The sequence below is a fragment of the Saccopteryx leptura genome, unplaced genomic scaffold (assembly GCF_036850995.1).
Source record: "Saccopteryx leptura isolate mSacLep1 unplaced genomic scaffold, mSacLep1_pri_phased_curated manual_scaffold_16, whole genome shotgun sequence".
NCBI classification, from domain to species: Eukaryota; Metazoa; Chordata; class Mammalia; order Chiroptera; family Emballonuridae; genus Saccopteryx; species Saccopteryx leptura.
This window is the reverse complement of record NW_027095698.1, coordinates 75670-97668: the sequence shown is the minus strand read 5'-3', so window position 1 is coordinate 97668 and position 21999 is coordinate 75670. Positions and strand designations below refer to the sequence as shown.

Here is a 21999-nt window from a genome sequence, read left to right as displayed (position 1 = left end):
CCCTGGTAACCACCACACTCTTGTCCATGTCTCTTAGTCTCATTTTTATGTTCCACCAATGTATGGAATCATGTAGTTCTTGTTTTTTTCTGATTTACTTATTTCACTCCTTATAATGTTATCAAGATCCCACCATTTTGCTGTAAATGATCTGATGTCATCGTTTCTTATGGCTGAGTAGTATTCCATAGTGTATATGTGCCACATCTTCTTTATCCAGTCTTCTATTGAAGGGCTTTTTGGTTGTTTCCATGTCTTGGCCACTGTGAACAGTGCTGCAATGAACATGGGGCTACATGTGTCTTCACGTATCAATGTTTCTGAGTTTTGGGGGTATATACCCAGTAGAGGGATTGCTGGGTCATAAGGTAGTTCTATTTGCAGTTTTTTGAGGAACCACCATACTTTCCTCCATAATGGTTGTACTACCTTACAGTCCCACCAACAGTGAATGAGGGTTCCTTTTTCTCCACAGCCTCTCCAACATTTGCTATTACCCGTCTTGTTGATCATAGCTAATCTAACAGGTGTGAGGTGGTATCTCATTGTAGTTTTGATTTGCATTTCCCTAATAACTAATGAAGCTGAGCATTTTTTCATATATCTGTTGGCCATTTGTATCTCTTCCTGGGAGAAATGTCTATTCATGTCTTCTTTGTATTTGGGATATTCTTAAGCATAAATTTAACATCACCTATTTTTCTATAGCACACTGGATTTGCTATATTGCATTCTTCAAAGACACAGTGATAAATAAGATCCATTAGTTATTTGAATAAAAGTGACAAGTGCTTTGATAAATTAAAGTGTAGAGATACTTGTGGTAGGAATAAAGAGTATTTGATGATTCTCTTTTATTTGGTTGACAACAGTCCCAGCTCTAAAAGAATTCAAGAGCCAAGAAACTGTAAAGGGGAGTGCTATTATTTTTGTTAAAAAGGTATACAGGCTTGTAAAAAATTATTACCTTTATCAAAATATATACATTGACAATACGGTGTATATAAGATGTGTTGCACCTGAAACCGATATAGTTTTGTTAACCAGTGTCACTGCAATAATTTCAATGTAAAACTAAGTTAAAAATAAAGACCAGTGGAAAAAATGTATCTACACACACACGCACACACACACACACACACACACACTCTGACAAAGTTTATAATACCCAGAGGTAACTTTAAGATTTGTGTAATAATTTTGAGTCTCTCTGAGTAAAAGACAATATTTTTAGATTATAGAAAGCTTGAATTCTCACTTGGAAAAGGCTAAGGGCCTTACTTCCAGTGGAGCATCTCTTTGTCTTCCTTTCAATAAGGAAAGGTCTAAAATGTTTCTTAGATTGTAGGTCCCTAAGGAAAATCCCAACATACAGAGCAAATCAATGCAAAATATTATTAGCAGGTAGACAGACAAAATTTTTTTCTGAAATTATAGATATTTTGTAATGACCTTTCTGGATGCTCTATTTCTTATTTAAAACCCCTCTCTCAGGTGTGGCCTTATTTATTTGCCAAATAGAAACAGGAGAGGAGCTCGTAAGAGCCTATTCTCTTAGTTCTGTTTTTGATATCCTTTCCGTGAACGTTCCTCATAAAAAAATGACATAAATCAAATTCTTTAAATGAGGTCAGGACAAGGAAATGTGTTTTTTGTTTTGTTTTGTTTTTAAAACCAGAATGCTTCTGCTAAAAGTCAGCATTAGTCCCTCCTTGTGTATCTTAACAACTAAGTCTGTCATCTACCAGAGGCATTCCTGATTTTTTGGGGGTTGATTATAAATCAAAAATCAGAAAACTGTACCGATTAGGATTCTTGCAGGCCACTGTCTTAATCCCTGCATTAGTGTTTATCACCTAGAAACAATGGAATGGGCAGTTAAGTCCCTCACTGCTTTTATTGAATGTTTAGTCTGTGCCAGTATAGGGACTGAAGATAGTGACAGGAAGTGGAGAAAGAAGGGTGATAAAAACATGTGATCCTTGCTCTCATGAAGCATAGAATTAGAATACATTCTCTGAATCTATTTCAGCCTTTACTCTTCAGCAGATACCAGCATGAGCTACACTTAGATGTAATTTAATATGATAGACAAATTTTTTTCTTCACCTCTATTAATTAGGGATTGTCATAACTTACTTTGAATTTGTACTTCAAAATGTTTAATTTAGCAATTATATCAAAAGTAATACCAGGGGACAATATTTTTATAGCTGATTTGGTTCTTCTTGAATGCCTTTCTTGAATATAAGAAGGGAACATCAAATTTTTACTTTCCAACATCGATCTTGATGTTAATAAATGAGCAGTGTCTTAGAGTTGTATTGACGGGCGGGGTCATTTAAAAAGTTGAAATTTCAGTGTGTTAAGTAAGAAGGAAAGTTGTTGTGCAGTTAAATCACTGGTTCCTTTGATGTCATAATGATGGGTTTTGCCTGGTAGATCAGGTTAAAATATGTTTCTTAACACAGTGTATATATAAATTAAGACTTATTAAAATGTCTACAAATTACAAATGTTTCTCAATGAGAATTTTTTAGAATTAAGAAAAATATATGAATATAAAAATAAATTATTATACATTACCTAGAATATATAATTTTATCTCCTTTATAATAGGTATGTTAAATTTACCATTAAGTCTGTTATCAATAATAAGTGGCAGACTTTATATTGAGAGTCTTATTTATAGATTAAATAAAATGTATTGCAGAGGTTTAAAGATAAATGGAATAGTCAATAAAAAATGAGACCTGGATGTTGTTAGAAATTTTAATTGTGTTTTTGTTTTTCTTTACAGACATTCCACTTCTTCCTTCTATTACATCTCTAACTCTAAGTGAACATGAAGAGAAGAGTGGACCTTTTGTGGTACACTGGCTAAACAATAAAGAGTTACATTTTACTTTGTCCATGGAAGTCTTTTTACAGCAACTTAGAAAACGTTTTGAACATCCATCTTCTGAGGCCAGTGTAGAAGACTTGAATCAGGCAGATGTAAAATCTGATGAAGGTAAAGCTTTATGAAGGATAAAAAATGTAAATTTTGTTCAAAATAGCAAATATTTTTATATTAGGGAAACACTAGCCACTGTCAGAAATAAACTTCAAAATTGCCATTGCATTAATACAAACGTGGACTAGCTCATTTAATAATTTAGGGCAGGGGACCCCAAACTATGGCCTGTGGGCCGCATGCGGCCCCCGCTGCACTTCCGAAAGGGGCACCTCTTTCATTGGTCGTCAGTGAGAGGAGCACAGGATGGCTCCTGGAGTACTGTATGTGGCGGCGCCACAAAGCGCGGGGCGCTCACTTACAGTACTACTTTCGGTAATGCGGGACGCACGTGTCACAGCTCCGGAAGTGCATCATATCACTTGTTAGGGCTAGCAGTGACAAATATGGAACCGGACATTGACCATCTCATTAGCCAAAAGCAGGCCCATAGTTCCCATTGAAATACTGGTCAGTTTGTTGATTTAAATTTACTTGTTCTTTATTTTAAATATTGTATTTGTTCCTGTTTTGTTTTTTTACTTTAAAATAAGATATGTGCAGTGTGCATAGGGATTTGTTCATAGTTTTTTTATAGTCCGGCCCTCGAACGGTCTGAGGGACAGTGTACTGGCCCCCTGTGTAAAAAGTTTGGGGACCCCTGATTTAGGGTATGTGTTTCTGTTTTAGGTTCATGTTTCTTCTACTAGTGATGTAGTGATTCACACATCTCCATACATAGGCTTAGTCACCCCCTAGGGCCTTGCCACTTAAAGGACTATCTGTGGACTAGCAGCATTGGCAGTACCTGGAAACCTGTTAGAAATGCACAATCTTGGCCCAAGCCCATTAACTCAGTTGGTTAAGAGCACTGTCCAGAAACAGCAGGGTTGTGGGTTTGATCTTTGGTCAGGGAACACATCACTCTCTCTCCCTTCCTCTCTCTGTCTCTAAAAATCAATAAAAGAAAATAAAAAATTAAACCTGACTTGTGGTGGCGCAGTGGATAAAGCATCGACCTGGAACCCTGAGGTTACTGGTTTGAAACCCTGGCCTTGCCTGGTCAAGGTGCATATGGAAGTTGATGCTTCCTGCTCCTCCCCCACTTCTCTCTCTCTCGCCTCTATCTCTAAATATAAATAAATAAAATCTAAAAAAAAAAAGAAAAATTAAGCCCTGGCCAGATAGCTTGGTTGGTCAGAATGTCCTCCTGGAGTGTGGAGGTTGCTGGTTTGATTCCCAGGTCAGGGCACATACAAGAGCAGCTCAATGTTCCTGTTTCTCTCTCTTCCTGCTGCTCTAAAAAAAAAAAAAAAAAAAGCACAAGCTCAGGTTCTACCCAGAACTACTAAGTAAGAGCCCATACTTTGAGGAAATCTCCAGGTGATTGTTATGTACATTAAAGTTTGAGAAGCTTCACACTAGGACCTAAAACTCTTCTGCTTTTAGCTTTAATCAGTTGGTAAAGAGAGGAGACAGTATGGCTGTTTCTCAATTTTGATTCAGAATTGGCACATAATCATTTTCTTATTTCATTGGAAAGCGCTAGTTACAGGCTCCATGCGGTCCCTGACCTGGATAACCAGCCATTCTATCCTGACTGGATCACCAGCCATTCCGTGTTAAGAAGTAGGAAGCACAGATTTGTGGTGGCCACTTAGCCATCTCTGCCATAGGTGGTGGTTCATACATCTTTTTGTTTTTAAAAAGTTTTAATTATGAGATTGTACATGCTCATTAGGAAAATAAATCAAATGGTGTAGATAGGTTTAAAGTTTCCGTATTATTGAGTGTCCTACATTTATTCTTTTCTATCTTCCTACACACGTATTCATATAGGCAGTTTTTTAAAAAATTCTACTATGAGAGTTCATTTTTAAACCAAAAATAGTGTTTTGCAACTTGCTTTTTAAATTCCATCTTTTTCAGTAGCGCCTGAGTATTCAATGTTAAGAGAAAACTTTCTCTATTGATGGTATTTAAATTGATTTAAATTGTTTTTCACTGTATTGATAATGGTACAATGACACATCTTTTCATCATTGTGTTAAATTTATATAGCATAGATTCCTAAGTATGGAATTGCCAGGTATAAACATTTTAAATTTCAATAAGTTTCGATAATTTCTGCCATATAGTTTTTTTCTTTCTTTTTTATTTTATTTTTACTTTTTCAAGAAAGAGACAGATGGACAGACAGGAAGGGAAAGAGATGAGAAGCATGAGCTTGTAGTTGCAGCACTTTACTTGTTTATTGATTGCTTCTTGTACATGCCTTTACTGTCGGGCTCCAGCTGAGCCAGTGACCCCTTGCTCAAGTCAGTGACCCTGGGCTCAAGCCAGTGACCCTGGGCTTCAAGCCAGCTACCTTTGAGCTCAAGCCAGCAATCATGGGGTCATGTCTGTGATTCCATGTTCAAGCCAGCAACCCCGCACTTAAGCTGGAACCCTTCTCTCAAACTGGATGAAAATATACTCAAGCCAGCAACCTTAGTGTTTTGAACCTGGGACCTCAGAGCCCCAGGTTGATGTTTTATCCACTGTGCCACCACTGGGCAGGCTCTGTTATATTTTTTTTAATTTAACTTTTTAAATTTTATTTTCAGATTAATTTCAGATGTACAGCATAGTAACTTCTGCCAAATTGACCTCCAGAAATGTTTACCATTTTATACTTCCTCTACGTACATTCAAATATCTTTTTTCATGTCCTTGCTATTATACTTTATACTATGTTACGTTTTGCCAGCCAATATGAGGAAAATGCCAACTTGTTTTACTTGGCATTTTCTTGAATGCAAATTGACCAGAATTATTTTAGCCCTTTCGTAGTTTGCTGCTTCTTCCTCTTTACGTGATTTTCTATTGAATTATTTTTTTCTTAATGATTTGTATGTCTTGACCAATTTTTAAAATCTGGTAAACAGTCTAACATTTTTGAGAGTCTCTTTTAAGAAAGTCTCTCTAGGCCCTGGCTGGTTGGCTCAGCGGTAGAGCATCAGCCTGTTGTGCAGGTGACCCGGGTTCGATTTCCGGCCAGGGCACATAGGAAAAGCGCCGTTTGCTTCTCCACCCCCCACTCCTTCCTCTCCGTCTCTCTCTTCTCCTCCCGCAGCCAAGGCTCCATTGGAGCAAATATGGCCTGGGTGCTGGGGATGGCTCCTTGTCCTCTGCCCCAGGCGCTAGAGTGGCTCTGGCCGCGGCAGAGAGATGCCCTGGAGGGGCAGAGCATCGCCCCCTGGTGGACAGAGCGTCGCCCCTGGTGGGTGTGCCGTGTGGATCCCGGTCGGGCGTATGCGGGAGTCTGTCTGTCTCTCCCCATTTCCAGCTTCAGAAAAATACAAAAAAAAAAAAAAAAGTCTCTCTAGCCTGACCAGGTGGTGGCACAGTGGATAGAGTGTCGGACTGGAATGTGGAGAACCCAGATTCAAAACCGTGAGTTTACCAGCTTAAGTGTGGGCTCATCTGGTTTGAGCAAACCTCACCAGCCTGGACTCAAGGTCGCTGGCTCGAGCAGAGGGTCTCTTGTTCTGCTGTAGCCCCACTGTCAAGGTACATATGAGAAAGCAGTCAATGAACAACTAAGGTGTCGCAACGAAAAACTTATGATTAAGCCTGACCTGTGGTGGCACAGTGCATAAAGCGTCGACCTGGAAATGCTGAGGTCCCCGGTTCAAAACCCTGGGCTTGCCTGGTCAAGGCACATACGGGAGTTGATGCTTCCAGCTCCTCCCCACCTTCTCTCTGTCTCTCTCTCCTCTCTCTCTCCCTCTCTGTGTCTCTCTCTCCCTTTCTCTCTCCTCCCTAAAATGAATAAATAAAATTTAAAAAAAAATTAAAAAAAAAAACAAAACAAAAAAACTAATGATTAATGCTTCTCATCTCTCTCCGTTCCTGTCTGTCTGTCCCTGTCTATCCCTTTCTCTGACTCTCACTCTGTCTTTGTAAATAAAAAAAAAAAGAAAGAAAGTCTCTCTATTCCTAAACAGGAATAGGGATCAGGGTATTTGAATAGAGGCCAGAATATACATATTTACCTTTGTTAAGTTGTTATACCAGTTTATTTTTAATTACTTATGTTTTCAAGAAAATCTGAAAATTGGGCACCATAAATGTATTTGTTTAAAATGTCCTATCACATAAAATGAAACTAAGAGACATTGATAAGAGTGTGGTGGTTACGGGGTGAAGGGGGAAAGGGAGAGGGAAAGGGGGAGGGGGAGGGGCACAAAGAAAACTAGAAAGAAGGTGACAGAGGACAATCTGACTTTGGGTGATGGGTATGCAACATAATTGAAAGACAAGATAACCTGGACTTGTTGATCTTTGAATATATGTAAGCTGATTTACTGATGTCACCCCATTAAAAAAATAAAATTATAATAAAAATAAAATAAAATGTCCTATCAGTTATAAGTGCATATACCTAGAGGATAGGTGGTATAGCAGACTCGGTATTTGGTAAATCTTAGTTATGAAAAAAGTGAAAATTACATTCCAATAATGTATATTTAAAATTCAGCCCACAATTATACCACTGGCTCCAACTACCTCATTTTACCATAAGCAAAACTAAGGTCCAGACAATTAGTGGGTCTCACTGCTAAGTAGTTAATTGTGGTATACATCTGGGTTTAGAAACCAGTTTACCTATTTTCCTGTTTAATAATAACCCTTCTACCAATACTCCACTGACTTAGGTCTAAAGCCCTTCTGATTACTCCATTAACTACAGTGGCCTTATATTCCTGGAGCAAGGTTATTTCTAAAGGGGAGCCCATTTCTTATTTATGAAAACTAGTATGTTTTTCATCTTGAATGTATTTTTAAAGATATATCTCTATTTATAGTAATAGCTTGATTATATTTACTTGATTCATGAACCTTTTTGCTTATAGAAATGGATGATGATGTTGACGATCTGAAAATAAATCATGAAAAGAATGAATTGAGTGGAGATAAAATGGTACTGAACTCAAGTTTTATACCATTACCATCAGCTGCCATTGATCATCAGATTGAACTACTTCTGTCTGAATGGAGTAAAAATGCAGACATGCTATTCAGTATACATCCCATGGATGGCTCTTTGCTGGTTTGGCATGTGGATTGGCTGGATGAATACCAGCCTGGTATGTTTCGTCAAGTACAGGTACTATTATTAAGATCTCTGAAGAGCTACTTCCTTTTAAATGTGGGTACAGGTTTGTAATACTGCTTTATAAAATTTCATGTGTTCTAATGCTCACTTTCTTAGTTCTAGGTGTCCTTTGTTTCCAGAATTTCTGTAGCTTTCTCCAGAGGTGATGCAAACTCTCTCTGTAAAAGCATAGTGATGTATGCCTGTACCAAGAATGTTTACTTGGCTATTCAGCAAGGGAAACAAAAGCCTCCTAACCTCACACGTTCCGCATCAATGCTTATCTCTTCTGGCCACAGCAAATCAACTAATAGCTTAAAATTAAGTATTTTTACCCCTAATGTTATGATGATTTCAAAGCATGCTGATGGCTCTGAATCAGTGGCTAGTCAGTTTTGCTGAGGAATCTGCTTTTTCTGCAGTTCTCAGTATTTCCCACAAATCCAGATATTGTGGTCATCACTTTCATCTTAATGATTTAGCTTGCCATTCAGTATTACCATTATTATTGACAACATCACACCATAATGCATTAAGGACACCAGATCTTGATAACCAAAAACAACCCAATGATGCTGTAAATACTGAAGATTTGGCACAGCAGAAGAAAAGCCCTGTTGATGTGAAAATTCAGGACCCCAGTGCAGTTTATAGTGAACTAATTCTTTGGAGGGTTGATCTAGTTGGGCCATTGTCTTTTTCTGGACGTGTTTCAGAGCTTGCCCAGATTAATTCTCTTCATGTTTCTGCATTTTCCAATGTGGCATGGCTGCCCACTCTTATACCCAGTTAATGTTTAGGTAAGCATTCTGATTTTGTTTTAATAAATTTAAATTTTGGACATTATTGTTTAAGAGTTGACTTTTAACTGTTTGTAATTGCTTTGTAGGTGCATACTGCAACTCTCCTAGTGCGTGTTTTGTAGCCAGTGACGGACAATACCTGAGATTATATGAAGCAGTTACTGATGCCAAGAAACTTCTATGTGAGCTTTCCAATCCTGAAATTTCTGTAAGTAAATAGCTTTCAAAACTAAGCATATTATATGATTTTTAGACACTTAATTCATACTTATTGGACCTGTTCAAAAATTGTGACATAATTTATAACACTGGGGAAAAAGTTTTTGTTGCATCCACAAAAACACTTGTTCTTACCTAATTCGAGTGTGCTGATCTCAAATCTGACATTAGTTTTTTTCTGTAAACTATAGTTTTTTGCAATTCAAGATTTTAGGTTTTTATTTTATTTGTAAAATTTTCAACATTTAGTTTAACATAATGAAGTAGAATGTATTCTTGGGCATCATGTTTGTGAAAATATAGTAATTTATATAATACATTAAATACACTAATACACTAAAAGATATGATTGCATCAGAATTTGTCTACAACAGTGGTAATCAACCTGGTCCCTACTGCCCACTAGTGGGCATTCCAGCTTCCATGGTGGGTGGTAGCAGAGCAACCAAAGTATAAATAAAAAGATAGATTTAACTATAATAAGTTGTTATATAAAGGTTTATTCTTCCAAACAGCAAAAATCCGACATAAAGTACTTGGTAAGCAATTAGTATTATATGCTTTAACTTGCTGTAACTCTGCTTTATAAATTTTATAAAGCAAAGTTAATTTCCTACTTTATAAATCACCATTACTGTGGAATTGGTGGGCGGTTAGAAAACTTTACTACTAACAGAGATACAAAAGTGGGTGGTAGGTATAAAAAGGTTGACTACCCCTGGTCTACAATTTCAAAATAGAACATATTAAAACACTTATTTTAATCATAAAATTTGCACAAAACCTATTTAAATTCTATTCAGGCAAAAGTTTGCATTTGTGTACTTGTTGAGGACAATCTCGTTGGATGCTCTAGCAGTAGTCTGCTCATCACTAACAGCTCCAAGATTTTCGGGAAACTTATCAAGGTGACTGTTCAGGAAGTGAATCTTAACGCTCGTGTTCCATCCAATGTTGCAGAAAGCCAACAGCATCCTTTGAACCAGAAGTTCATAGTTTTCTGCTTTTTTGTTGCCAAAGAAGTTCTTTGTAACTGCCACAAAAGACTGCCATGCTGCTTTCTCCTCCTTATTCATCTTCCTGGCAAATTCTTCGACACGAATGAGGGTTCGAATTTGAGGTCCATCGAATACACCTGCTTTTATCTTCTCGAAGGACAAGGCAGGAAAAGCAAAAATAATATGTTGAAAGCATTCACTTTCTCTATTCAAAGCCTGAAATAACTGTTTCATTAAGCCAAGTTTGATGTGAAGGGGGGGAAAATGATCCTGCCTTGATTAACTACAGGTTCATTCACAATATTTTGCATCCCTACTTCCAGAGCCTTACGTTTTCAGCCACTCCTTCTGTGTCCAGTGTTTCTCCTGAGCTCAGCTGTCCCACAAACACAGAAAGCAAGGATACTTCATGAAACCTCTCTGTTGTCCTAGCAGGAAATTTACCATTTTAAGATCCACACAAATGTTCCAGTTATGCTCCTCATACTTTAGAAAATTGAGGACAATTATTATGTCATTCTTACTAAGTCATTCAATTCGGGTTGGCTAAACTACTGAGGGGTTAATGACTGCTTGGCATCGGAAGAAGTCCCTTCAGATTCTACAACCATTTCCTCATGCATCTTATCAAAATACACTTGATCACCATGTTCACTTTCTTCGTCCTTAGAAGAAATAAAACCATTGAAAACTGTAACCGGGAGTGTCTCAGAGTGTGGGATAGGTCATATTGCTGAAGGAATATTAGGATATGTGGTCATATGCTGTTTTTTCTTGCCAATGTCCTTTGTATGGACAGACAGAAATAACAGTCACTGCTGTGGTTCTTAGGTTCATGCCAAACCATGGGAATACCAAAAGGCATTCCTTTGCGTTTTCCTTTTGTCCAGTCATGAAGCATTTCCTCACAATTATGACATACAATATGAAGAGCCCAATTCTTATCTTGATCGCCAAGGGGAACTTGAAAATAGGCAATATATGCATGTGTCACAAATGATGAAATATTTCGCCTTTGATGTTGAAGTATGTAACAGCCACATATATAACAGAAGGTGTCAGGACTATTCTTACAGTTACACCTACTTGAAGAAGCCATGATTCAATCTTAAAACAAAATCAGAGGGTGTTTTTTTTTATCAGATAATAACTTTTACATTAAAAACAACTACAATTATGTTAAAGTGATGTTTGTAAAACATGAATTGCCTTGTGGTTATGTTCAATCGAAGAGTCATTGCCCTTTAACTCCAATTTAAAAACCAATGCATGCCATTAACTGTAACAAAAGGAAATAAAATTGCATAAAATCTAGAGCATGCACCAAAAAACGGATTTCAGATTTGGAATCAGCGATGCAGACATATATAGAAACAGTTCTAAAACCTCCTGCAACAGAAAATGAAAAAAAAAATTGTTCCCCAGTAATACATGTGTATGTTTTTTAGTTATTTTATTTTTTTCACAATTGCATTGTACCATTACAGTGATTCTAAGTTCCTTTAAAAAGAAGTCATTTCTTTCATTTATTCAGGAAGAAAGTCTAGTGTCCTATAATATGAGTTTCTATAATACTGTACTTTTTGCTCAGAGATAAATTAGAACTAATGGCAGTATAATGTGATAGTTATGTTGCTTCATCTGCAATTGTTCTCTCGTCAAGGGGAGCTGAAATAACAGGAGTGGAATTTTAATCTTAATCAAGAAAGAAAAAAGCTCTCATTTCGGTTGTGTACAATCAGCAATCTTTTAAACACCATTGCAAAGCTTTTGTCTTATGATATAGGCTGCATTTCTTCCTGTGCCAAACTAATAGTACCCACCATCTGCATTGTTTCAGCACCTCCAGCAAGCCAGTGTTTTCACATTTTTGGTTTTGGTATTTTAAAATATTCCCTGAGAAAACTACTGAGCTTTCTGTTTAGAAGATTGGAGCTGTCTCCTCAACTATCAATTAATGTTTTTGTTAATGCCCTGGTTACATAATTGCATAGATGCCAGTGGTCTGTTCTAGTCCTGTTTTATTCCTAAATTATGTTTATTTTTAATGCGTGGTTTTGCAGAACAAAATTTTTTTTCAAACCACATGTATAGCTTTTTTGTTTTGTTTTCATTTTTTTTTTTTTTTTTTTAGCGAGAGAAAAAGAGACAGACAGGGACAGACAGACAGGAAGGAGATGAGAAGCATCAATTCATAGTTACAGCACCTTAATTGTTCATTGATTGCTTTCCCATATGTGCCTTGACCGCGGAACTCCAGCTGAGCCAGAGACCCCTTGCTCAAGCTAACGACCTTGAGCTTCAAGCCAGTGACCATAGGATCATGTCTATGATCGCACGCCCAAGCCGGCCACTCCGAACTCAAGCTGGTGAGCCTGCACTCAAGCTGGTGAGCCTGCACTCAAGCTGGATGAGCCTGCACTCAAGCTGATGACCTCGGGGTTCTGAACCTGGGTCCTCTGCCTCCGAGGCTGACACTCTGTCTACTGCGCCACCACCTAGTCAGGCTCAGGAATTATTTTAAATGCTGGAAATTTAGATGTGTGTAAAATGGATAAAAAAATCTGAGCTTATATTCTAATGAAGGGGTATAGGGGAAAATGGTAAAATTATATCATATTAACAAATACCATGGAGAGCAACAGTGTAGCTAAAGCAGTAAGGAGCGCCAAGTAAGGTACTGGTCAGAGAGCCTCATTACAAAGATTCCATTTGAGTCAAGACCTGAAGGAGATGACAAAGCTAACTATAGGGATATTTCGAGGAAGAGTATTACAGGAAAAAAAGAGCAGCCAGGGCAAAGATCCTGAGTCCAGGACATGTTTGGTATGTAAAGGAGCAGGAAGGAGACCACGTGGCTGGAGCAGAGCAAGTGAGGCAGCCAGAGAATAGTCTGGTACGAGTCCGAGAGTTAGGCCGGCCATACCATATGAGGCCTCATCAGCAATTATGGTTAACTTTGGCTTTTACTCTGAATAACATAGAAGCCATTGAAGAAAATGTCAGTGATATGTTCTCACTTAAGTTTTAAAAGGATTACTCTGATTGCTGTATAGATTAGACAAGGGAAGCAGAAGTGGAATCAGATCAATCAGGAAGCTATTACAGTAATCCAGGAGAGAGTCAAAGGATTTAGAATGGTAGCAAGCAGTAGTTATAAAGATGATAAGAATTGATCCAATCTGGGTGGATTTTGAACATTGAATAGTTAGGATTGGACTGAATATGGGGTTTGTGTGAGAAAAAGAGGATGACTTTGAAGATTTGTAACTGAGCACTAGGAAAAATAGAATTGCCGTAAATTAAAATGAGAGGTTTGTATAAATTGCAGATTTTGAGGAGCAGGGTTATTCAAGAGCCTGACTTTAGACATGTTAATTTTGAGATGCCTGTTGGACATCTAAGATCCAGTAGGGCTAGTCTGGAATTTAGAGGGAGGCTGGTCTGAAGATAAAATAAGTAGTTGTCAGAATCTAAATTTAAAATTGTGGAGCTGGAGATCACCTGAGGAAGAAAATATAGTTGGAAACTAGTGATAGGATTGAACCCTGGGGCATTCCATTGTTAAAAGTGGAATGAGTGTGGTGTATAAGGGAAGAGAAGTGGAGAAAATTATTTCAAGGAGGAGGGAGTGATCTCCAGGATCAGATGGTGCTGATAGATCCAGTATGCTGAAGATTCAATTTAACAATATGACCTTGACTATAGCAGTCAGGAGTAAGTGGCTGAAGAAGTCAGCATATGTGTATAAGCAGTCTATCAACTTGTTTCTTTAGCTCTGTCCTTCTCATCTCAAAATTAATGCTTAAAAAGCATCGATTCTTAGAACAGTTCCATGAGATGAAAGTCAATCTTTCACATTTATGGATATAAAATACTTTTTTCCCCCTTGAAATCACCAAGCATTTCTTTTGTTTATCTGTGTACCAGCTGAGTTGTGATTCTTACTCATTTCTACATAATTCCCTAGTAAGGTAAAGTCCTAGAATATTTATAGTGAGACTTGTTAACTTATTTAGCCACACTCAATCATATTCATTATGCCTGAAATTTGACGTTTTATGTTATTATTTTTTAATTTAATTGCTTAATAAAGGAGATATCCCTTTTTTCCCCCCCTAAAACAACCAAACAAATAGTTGGTGAAGTGTTTAACATCATAAGTCAACAATCAACAGCCAGGCCAGGATGCATTATCGCATTAGATCCCATTACAAAACTTGTAAGTATTATTTTTCTGGCCACTTATCATTAGGTAAATAACATGTATGTCAACTCATGTTGCTATTTATTTACATTCAGCAAGGCCAAAAAACCCAGCTGCTTCATGTTTTTCAAGAAGACTTCATTTTGAATAACCTTGAGAAGAAAAGTATGGGAAAAGGCAGAATATTATCTGATGAAGGTAAAGACAAAATTCTTATGTGATGAGAAATATTCTGTAGGGTATGTTAGGAAGAAATTGATATGTTTCATACCATCTATTTGAAGCTAAAATGTTTCCTGAGTGAGTTTGTGGCATTATTTATCATAAATAACAGTATCTTTTTATTCTGAACCAGGAACTATGGAAAAATGAAGGAGGTTTGTCAATTATGTTTTATAAAAGCTTAATAGAAATGTTTTTGTTGTTAATGTATGAATGCTTTTTGATGGATGAGGTCCTGCCCTAACAATTTGGATAATGTGGATACCTATCAGTTTAACTAGTAGCTTAACACTTCAAGTTATAGTTTAAAAGCTATGTGTCTTAATACTTTTATAATTAAAGTTTTAAAAATTTATTTAAATGCTTCCACTCAATATAACTGTATATTTTGCATAAAGGAAATAAAGCTACAATCTCTTGGTCATCAGTTTCAATTACAGAGGCAAACCAAACACAAAAATGACTTTTCTTATAAAGCAACCATATAGTGTGTACCTTATTTTAAAAGTCAGTTATAAGCCTCAAGTAATATTAATAACTACATTTTTATTTGTTCCAGAGTATTATTTTACTTCTCTTGTAAATTCTTTATTCTTTTTTCCATTTTTCTTTTTCTTTGAGAAGTACTTCTTTTTTTATTTTTTTTTATTTTCCTGAAGTTGGAAACTAGGAGGCAGTCAGACAGACTCCCGCATGTGCCCAACCGGGATCCACCCGGCATGCCCACCAGGGGGCGATGCTCTGCCCATCTTGGGGCTTCGCTCTGCCACAATCAGAGCCATTCTAGCGCCTGAGGCAGAGGCCACAGAGCCATCCTCAGGGCCCAGGCAAACTTTGCTCCAATGGAGCCTTGGCTGCGGGAGGGGAAGAGAGAGAGAGAGAGGAAGGAGAGGGGGAGAGGTGGAGAAGCAGATGGGCACTTCTCCTGTGTGCCCTGGCAGGGAATCAAACCTGGGACTCCTGCACACCAGGCTGACGCTCTACCACTGAGCCAACGGGCCAGGGCCAAGAAGTACTTCTTTGAGTTCTGCACTTTTATATCTAATGTCTAGTTTCTTGCCACTGCTTTCACTTAGTCTGCTATCATTTTCCCTGAGAATTCATGAACTGTGCAAAAACAGTGTTTTTATAACTTCTGAATATAATGATGGAAGGATGATAAAAAATGGGAAATAAAGATGTCAACACAGGATAAAGGGTTATTTATATCAACAAATGTTCGTTATTTTTCCTTTATTATACTTAAGAATTAATAAAATATTAGTATTGTTAACAATTCAGCTCTTTTGTAAGACTTTTTAAAGAAATTACTCTCCTATGCTTAAGGTTGAGTTTTGCTATGATCCTCATCTGTTCTACCATTTGCTTTTTTATGATTCTTTAATTTTTAACTTTTTTCCTCTTTAAAACTAAGTATTTTTCCTAGTTTTTGTTAAAATATTCAGAGATTTCTTACTTTTACCCCAAAACTACTATTTTTATTATTAGAATTTTCTAGAATATACCCAAGGATTTATGTTTTTTATCTTATTTTGATTTAATGTCAAGAATAGAAATATTTTACAGAAGCTTTTATTATTGGGCATTCTTTCTTGTTAGTAAAATTATCAGAATTAGATCTATTTTTCCCTTTTGTTATAATTCCTTACCCTTCCCTTTCTCTTAAGTCTTGTAATCTAAATGTTTAACTCACCCAGAACACATTACTGCAGTTGCCTTTTTATTAGTCTCTTAATATATTTATGATTATCTTTCTTTCCTGGTGTTCCTTTGAAACTTTTTTCTATGAAAATTTAAAAGGATAAAATGACTGCACTCTTAATATAGTTGCTAGTTTTTTATATGTTCTATGATTTATAGTTTCTATAGTGTAATATTCTTTTTATAATTTTGTATGTAATGAATATAAGAAAAGCTTGGATTGTCGTTCAATTATGTTGCATACCCACCACCCAAAGTCAGATTGTCCTCTGTCACCTTCTATCTTGTTTTCTTTGGACTTGTTATCTTTGAATATATGTATCCTGATTTATTGATGTCACCCCACTAAAAAAATAAAATTATTATAAAAAAAAAAAGCTTGGATTAAATCTAGAGTTTAAAACTTTTTTTTTTCCTCAGGCTATAATGAACTACTGATTTTATGATATATTTTATATATATTTAATTTAGATAGATGGATTTTTTAGTTTATTTTGAGCAACTTATGTGCTGCTTAAATTATGCAGGTTAGACTAAGAAAGATTTTCCTAAATTGTTGGATGATGAATACTTTTATATTGGTCCTTAGATATACATTGTTAGTAAGTCATTTCATTAAAGGTCTTATTTCAAAATAGATTTGGCAACACTATTTTTGTCATCATATGTTCACTTAAAGTGCCTATCACATAATTTTTGTTTAGAAAATTCCTACTTAATATGATCTATGTGAACATTGTATTACTGATGGCTGTAATATGTGATTTTTTGAAGCTTGTCAATTCAAAAAATGAAATTTAAGCATAGCATGCTTGTTAAAATTTTTTTCTTTTAATAATATTGTTTTTTTAATGGGGTAACATCAATAAATCAGGATACATATATTCAAAGATAACATGTCCAGGTTATCTTGTCGTTCAATTATGTTGCATACCCATCACCTAAAGTCAAAAGATTTAAGTTAATACAAACTCATGTGGTAAAGTTTATTCCATTCTGTAATTCTACTTTATCTTTAGAACTAGAGATAAGAATTTTGATTTTTTTAAAATTTCAAGTTATTTTAACTTAGTATATTTAATAACTTGTCTCATTAATCCTTGTTGATAGTGAAAAATATCATTAATACTAACTAACAGGCAGTTCACCTAATGAATTTTCTGAAAAATTCTACCTAATTGTAATAGAGTGTACCCAAGACAACCATTCATTGTTACATATGTAGAATTTACATTTAAAGTCCACTCCTGTCTCATTGGGTGAGTCTTTTTTGTTTTTTAACTTTAGATAGGCTTAACTTAACAAATTATATAATATAATTAATATAGTATAATATATAATATAGAAAATTATATCAGGCAGTTCAGTGTGTATTTTTAAAGTTATTCTTATTGAGTGATGATAATAGTTTATTCAGTTAATTAAAAAAGCAAACTGATTTTCTGATTTTTTTGTTATAAAGTGGCATATTAATGTTTACTTTCTAAATCTTTTATTAGGCAGTTTTAGATTATGAAATACAGCAATTTAATATTTAAAGGGTTCCCCCCACAACCCCTGATGTTGGTTCTTTTCTTATGTTTTATAGATGAAAGAGTAGATACAAAAATATCCGAAACAGTTTGGCAGCCAGAAGAACATTATTCTTCTTCGCCAGAGAGGATCCTAGCTCCTTTTTTACAGAAGTATCAGGCTTGCAGAGCAAATCTCCAGAGTACCAGCAAGTTGACTGTGTCTTCGGAAAAGGTGTATAGCCAAGAGTTGCATTTGCCAGAAGGAGTTGACTATTATAAAAGTCTTTTCCTAGTCTTAAGGATTCTTTTAGTTAAAACTATTAGGAAGGGTTAGCTCTTTATTCTCTGTACAGTGCAGAGAAATGGACAATGTTAATTGTGTCCTCTTGCAATATTACTATATTCCTTGAGGACTTTTTAAAAAAACATATTACAATTATGTTGAAATGGGCTTTTAAAATATGTGTTCTAGCCGTGCCTGGAGAGCTCGGTTGGCTGGAGCATCATGCTGAAGCACTGAGGTTGTCAGTTTGAGTCCCGGTCAGGAACAGATCAGTGTTCCTGTAATCTCTGTCTCTCTCTCCTTTCCTCTCTCTCTAAAATCAATAAAATAAGTTATTTTAATTAGAATTCAGTAGTGAAGATCATACTTTCTGGCTAAAGATAATAGCTCTTAAAGTGTGTCAATGCAAGAGTCATTCTTTTTCAAATTTTAACTTTCCTTGCAATAAAATAAACATTAAAAAATAATAACTATGTGTTCTATCTAGCATTTATATTCTACATAATTAGTAGTTTATGTTGAATAGCTTAGGACAGGGGTTGGCAAACTATGGGCCACCTACCTGTTTTGTAAATAAGTTTGAGTGGAACATAGCCACACCTCCTTTTTTTACCTTTGTGTGTGGCCACTTGTTCTACAATGGCAGAGTTGAGTAGCTACAAAGAAAACCTTATGGCTAGCAAAGCCCAAATTAGTTATTACTATCTGGTCCTTTAAGTAAAAGGTTTAGGAAATTAAGAGTATTTGCTTACATGAATCTCAAGAAAACATTATTTCCCACTTAAGAATCTTCTTAGCATCAGTTGTATCAAATAGTCGTTAATCATTGAGGGCCCATTTAGTATTTAGCTAAGCATGGCCCATTCACAAAATTGTATTGAAAAATATTAAAAAGAAGGAACCAATGAATGTTGACAAGTTTTTAAAACTGTGTTGATATCTCTGAAATTAGATTTACAATATGTAAAAGTAGCAAAGAAGTGTAGAAAGAAGGTTGAGTCGAAAAGCAGGACTGGAATGCAGGTTCTAATTCTGCCGTAGTTTGTGTGATTTAGGCATTAGATACCTACCACATTTAGTCAAGGGTCTTTACTTGTAAAATGCAGGAATTGAACTAAATTCTCTCAGAGTTCTAGATTTTTATAATAATGCCCTTTTTATATACCTTTGGATGTCATTAAAAGCTTTTTCCTCATCTATTGACCCTTAAACTAAATATAGAATATTATGTTGTTAACAGTAGTTCATACAAAAGATGAATACCTTTAGTACACGAAATAGAAATATTTAACCAAATTTGACATTTTGTTAATGGTATTTTTATTTTAGGTCATCTCAGTTCTTCTTCCATATATCCCATATGCAGTGCTCCTTATTTATTGGTAACTTCATGCTCAGATGATAAAGTAAGATTCTGGAGGTGCAGAGTCACAGATGGAGAATCTACCACATCAACTGATGGAAAAATGGATCTTATATACATTTGGGAGAAATGGCCATTACTTATTGAAGATGGACTTCAGAGCAATAGTAGTATAACTGTACCTGGTAGGCCTGTGGAAGTTAGCTGTGCACACACTAATCGTTTAGCAGTAGCATATAAGCAGCCTGCACCTAATAGATCTTCCCAGGATTTTGTGATACATGTAAGTATTTTTGAATGTGAATCTACAGGAGGTTCAGGTTGGGTCCTTGAACAGACAATTTATTTAGATGAGTTAAACACAGTGTTGGATTCTGGCATTAGTATTGATAGCAATTTAGTGGCTTATAATAAACAAGAGGTATATTTATCCAGGAAAGAGAGTATAACATCAAACATAAAGCATTTAGTTCTCCTAGATTGGATGTCTAGAGAAGATGGATCTCATATCTTGACTGTCGGAATTAGATCAAAACTTTTTATGTATGGACCCCTGGCTGGCAAGGTACCAGAACAGACTGGTAAGGAAAACTTGGCATTTCCTCTCTGGGAGAGTACTAAAGTTGTGCCTCTTTCTAAATTTGTACTGTTACGAAGTGTGGATTTGGTTTCTTCCGTAGAAGGCTTCCCACCTCTTCCTGTTTCTTTATCATGGGTCCGGGATGGCATCCTGGTGGTAGGAATGGATTGTGAGATGCACGTCTATTCCCAGTGGCAGCCATCTTCTAAGCAAGAACCTGTTATAACAGATTCGTGCAACGGGAACACTCCATCGGTAATAAGTTTAATAAAACAGAGTAACTCATCAAGTTCTGGATTGCATCCTCCAAAGAAACCTGACTCGATCCATGACCAGTCTTGCACAGAAAATCTGTGGAAAGAAAACTGCATTTGATCCTTTTGTGGACATGGAAGATTCAGGTCTCTTTGAAGCAGCTCATGTTCTTTCCCCGACTTTACCTCAGTACCATCCGTTGCAGCTTTTGGAACTCATGGATCTTGGCACAGTTCGAAGAGCAAAGGCCATCTTGTCACATCTTGTCAAGTGCATTGCAGGAGAAGTTGTGGCTCTGAATGAAGTTGAATGCAATCATGAGTGCCGCCTTCGGTCTCTCACCATCAGTGCCAGTGGCAGCACCACCAGAGACCCGCAGGCATTCAACAAGGGTGAAAATACAGATTACACAGAAATAGATTCTGTGCCTCCACTTCCTTTATATGCCTTACTTGTGGCAGGTGATGATAGCTATTACTCATCTTTGGAGAAATCTAGTAATCAGAGTACCTTAAATAACTCAAATCAGTTATCAAAAGAAAGTTATGATGAGCTTTTTCAGACCTCAACTTTAATAACAGATAGTAATGTTTTAGAGACTGATGAAGAAAATGCAAAGCCCAGAGTTATTGACCTTTCACAGTACAGTCCAGCTTACTTTGCTCCTGAGCATGCTCAGGTTCTTTCTGGCCACTTACTTCATTCTAGTTTACCAGGACTCAGCAGGATGGAGCAGATGTCTTTGATGGCCTTAGCAGATACAATTGCAACTACCAGCACTGATATTGGAGAAAGCAGAGACAGAAGCCAAGGTAAAACTAAGTTGGGTACAGGATCAGAGAAAAAACTAATGATAGTTTGACTTATTTTCATAGAAAATCTATAATGATTTATATAAAAGTGATGCTTAAGAAGGGTTTTCATCATAATTGCTGATACACATTAACTTAAATCATAGTATTCTGAAATAGAATTTGAAATAGAAATTATACAAAAATTCATTGTGCCAGTCATTGTAAATTTTTACCTAATTGCTTAATGATATTAAAGATTCACCTGAATCTTTGAGTTTAGCAAAAGTTACATTCTTATTAAACAATTACTTTAGATACCTAATAATGTGCTTTATGCTTTATTTTTCTCATGTTTTCATTACTAGTACTTGGTTTTTATAATATTGAGGTTTCTTATAAAAATTAGCATTAATATATACTCCTACTTAGAATAACAAAAATAAGCATAATAAAATTAGCTCTTTTCCTTGCCTAGAGAACAGATTTTCTTCTTAATCTTCTGAGTTATGAACAAACTTGAATGTAGAATTTCCTTCAAATCTCAAATGACAAGTCAAACCAGGTGCGCCAGATAGAGATCAGTAGTCTGCTATACCTTTGAATTGTACTTGAAACAAAAATATGGGGTAAATTTAAGAAAATAATAATTAAAATTTAATTTAAAAGTTGGTCATGAATTGTGACACTTTTACTTTAAGAAGTATTACTTGTAGATATAATTTTTGATGTATCTATATTATAGGCATTTTATGTTTTTAATTGTTCAAGTAAAAATCAGGCCTTCCCACAGTGTAGCTATTTCTTTCAGTGTTAGCAGCAGATTATTGGGATGGGTATGTGACTTGAATAATATGGAAACTTCTATAACATATACCACAAAGAAAGTTAAACTATTTTAAAATTTAGTCACATTAATTGAAGAAAG

General features: G+C 35.9%; 1 protein-coding gene and 1 non-coding gene across 2 annotated transcripts in view; both read left to right on the top strand.

Annotated features, from left to right (window-relative positions):
• Positions 1-1865: 1865 nt before the first annotated feature.
• Positions 1866-21999, top strand: part of LOC136386839 (dmX-like protein 1) — a gene marked incomplete at its 3' end in the record, with an annotated part of 92212 nt that continues 72078 nt past the window's right edge. The window contains 12 exon segments of the mRNA XM_066357966.1: positions 1866-1962; positions 2801-3013; positions 7894-8147; positions 8259-8506; positions 8508-8935; positions 9025-9150; positions 14295-14377; positions 14458-14560; positions 17425-17544; positions 17874-18128; positions 19412-20339; positions 20341-21092. Coding sequence (XP_066214063.1) covers positions 1866-1962; positions 2801-3013; positions 7894-8147; positions 8259-8506; positions 8508-8935; positions 9025-9150; positions 14295-14377; positions 14458-14560; positions 17425-17544; positions 17874-18128; positions 19412-20339; positions 20341-21092 — 3607 coding nt within the window.
• On the top strand, positions 5964-6039 carry TRNAN-GUU (transfer RNA asparagine (anticodon GUU)). Its single transcript has one exon. It is a non-coding gene; the product is annotated as a tRNA-Asn (tRNA).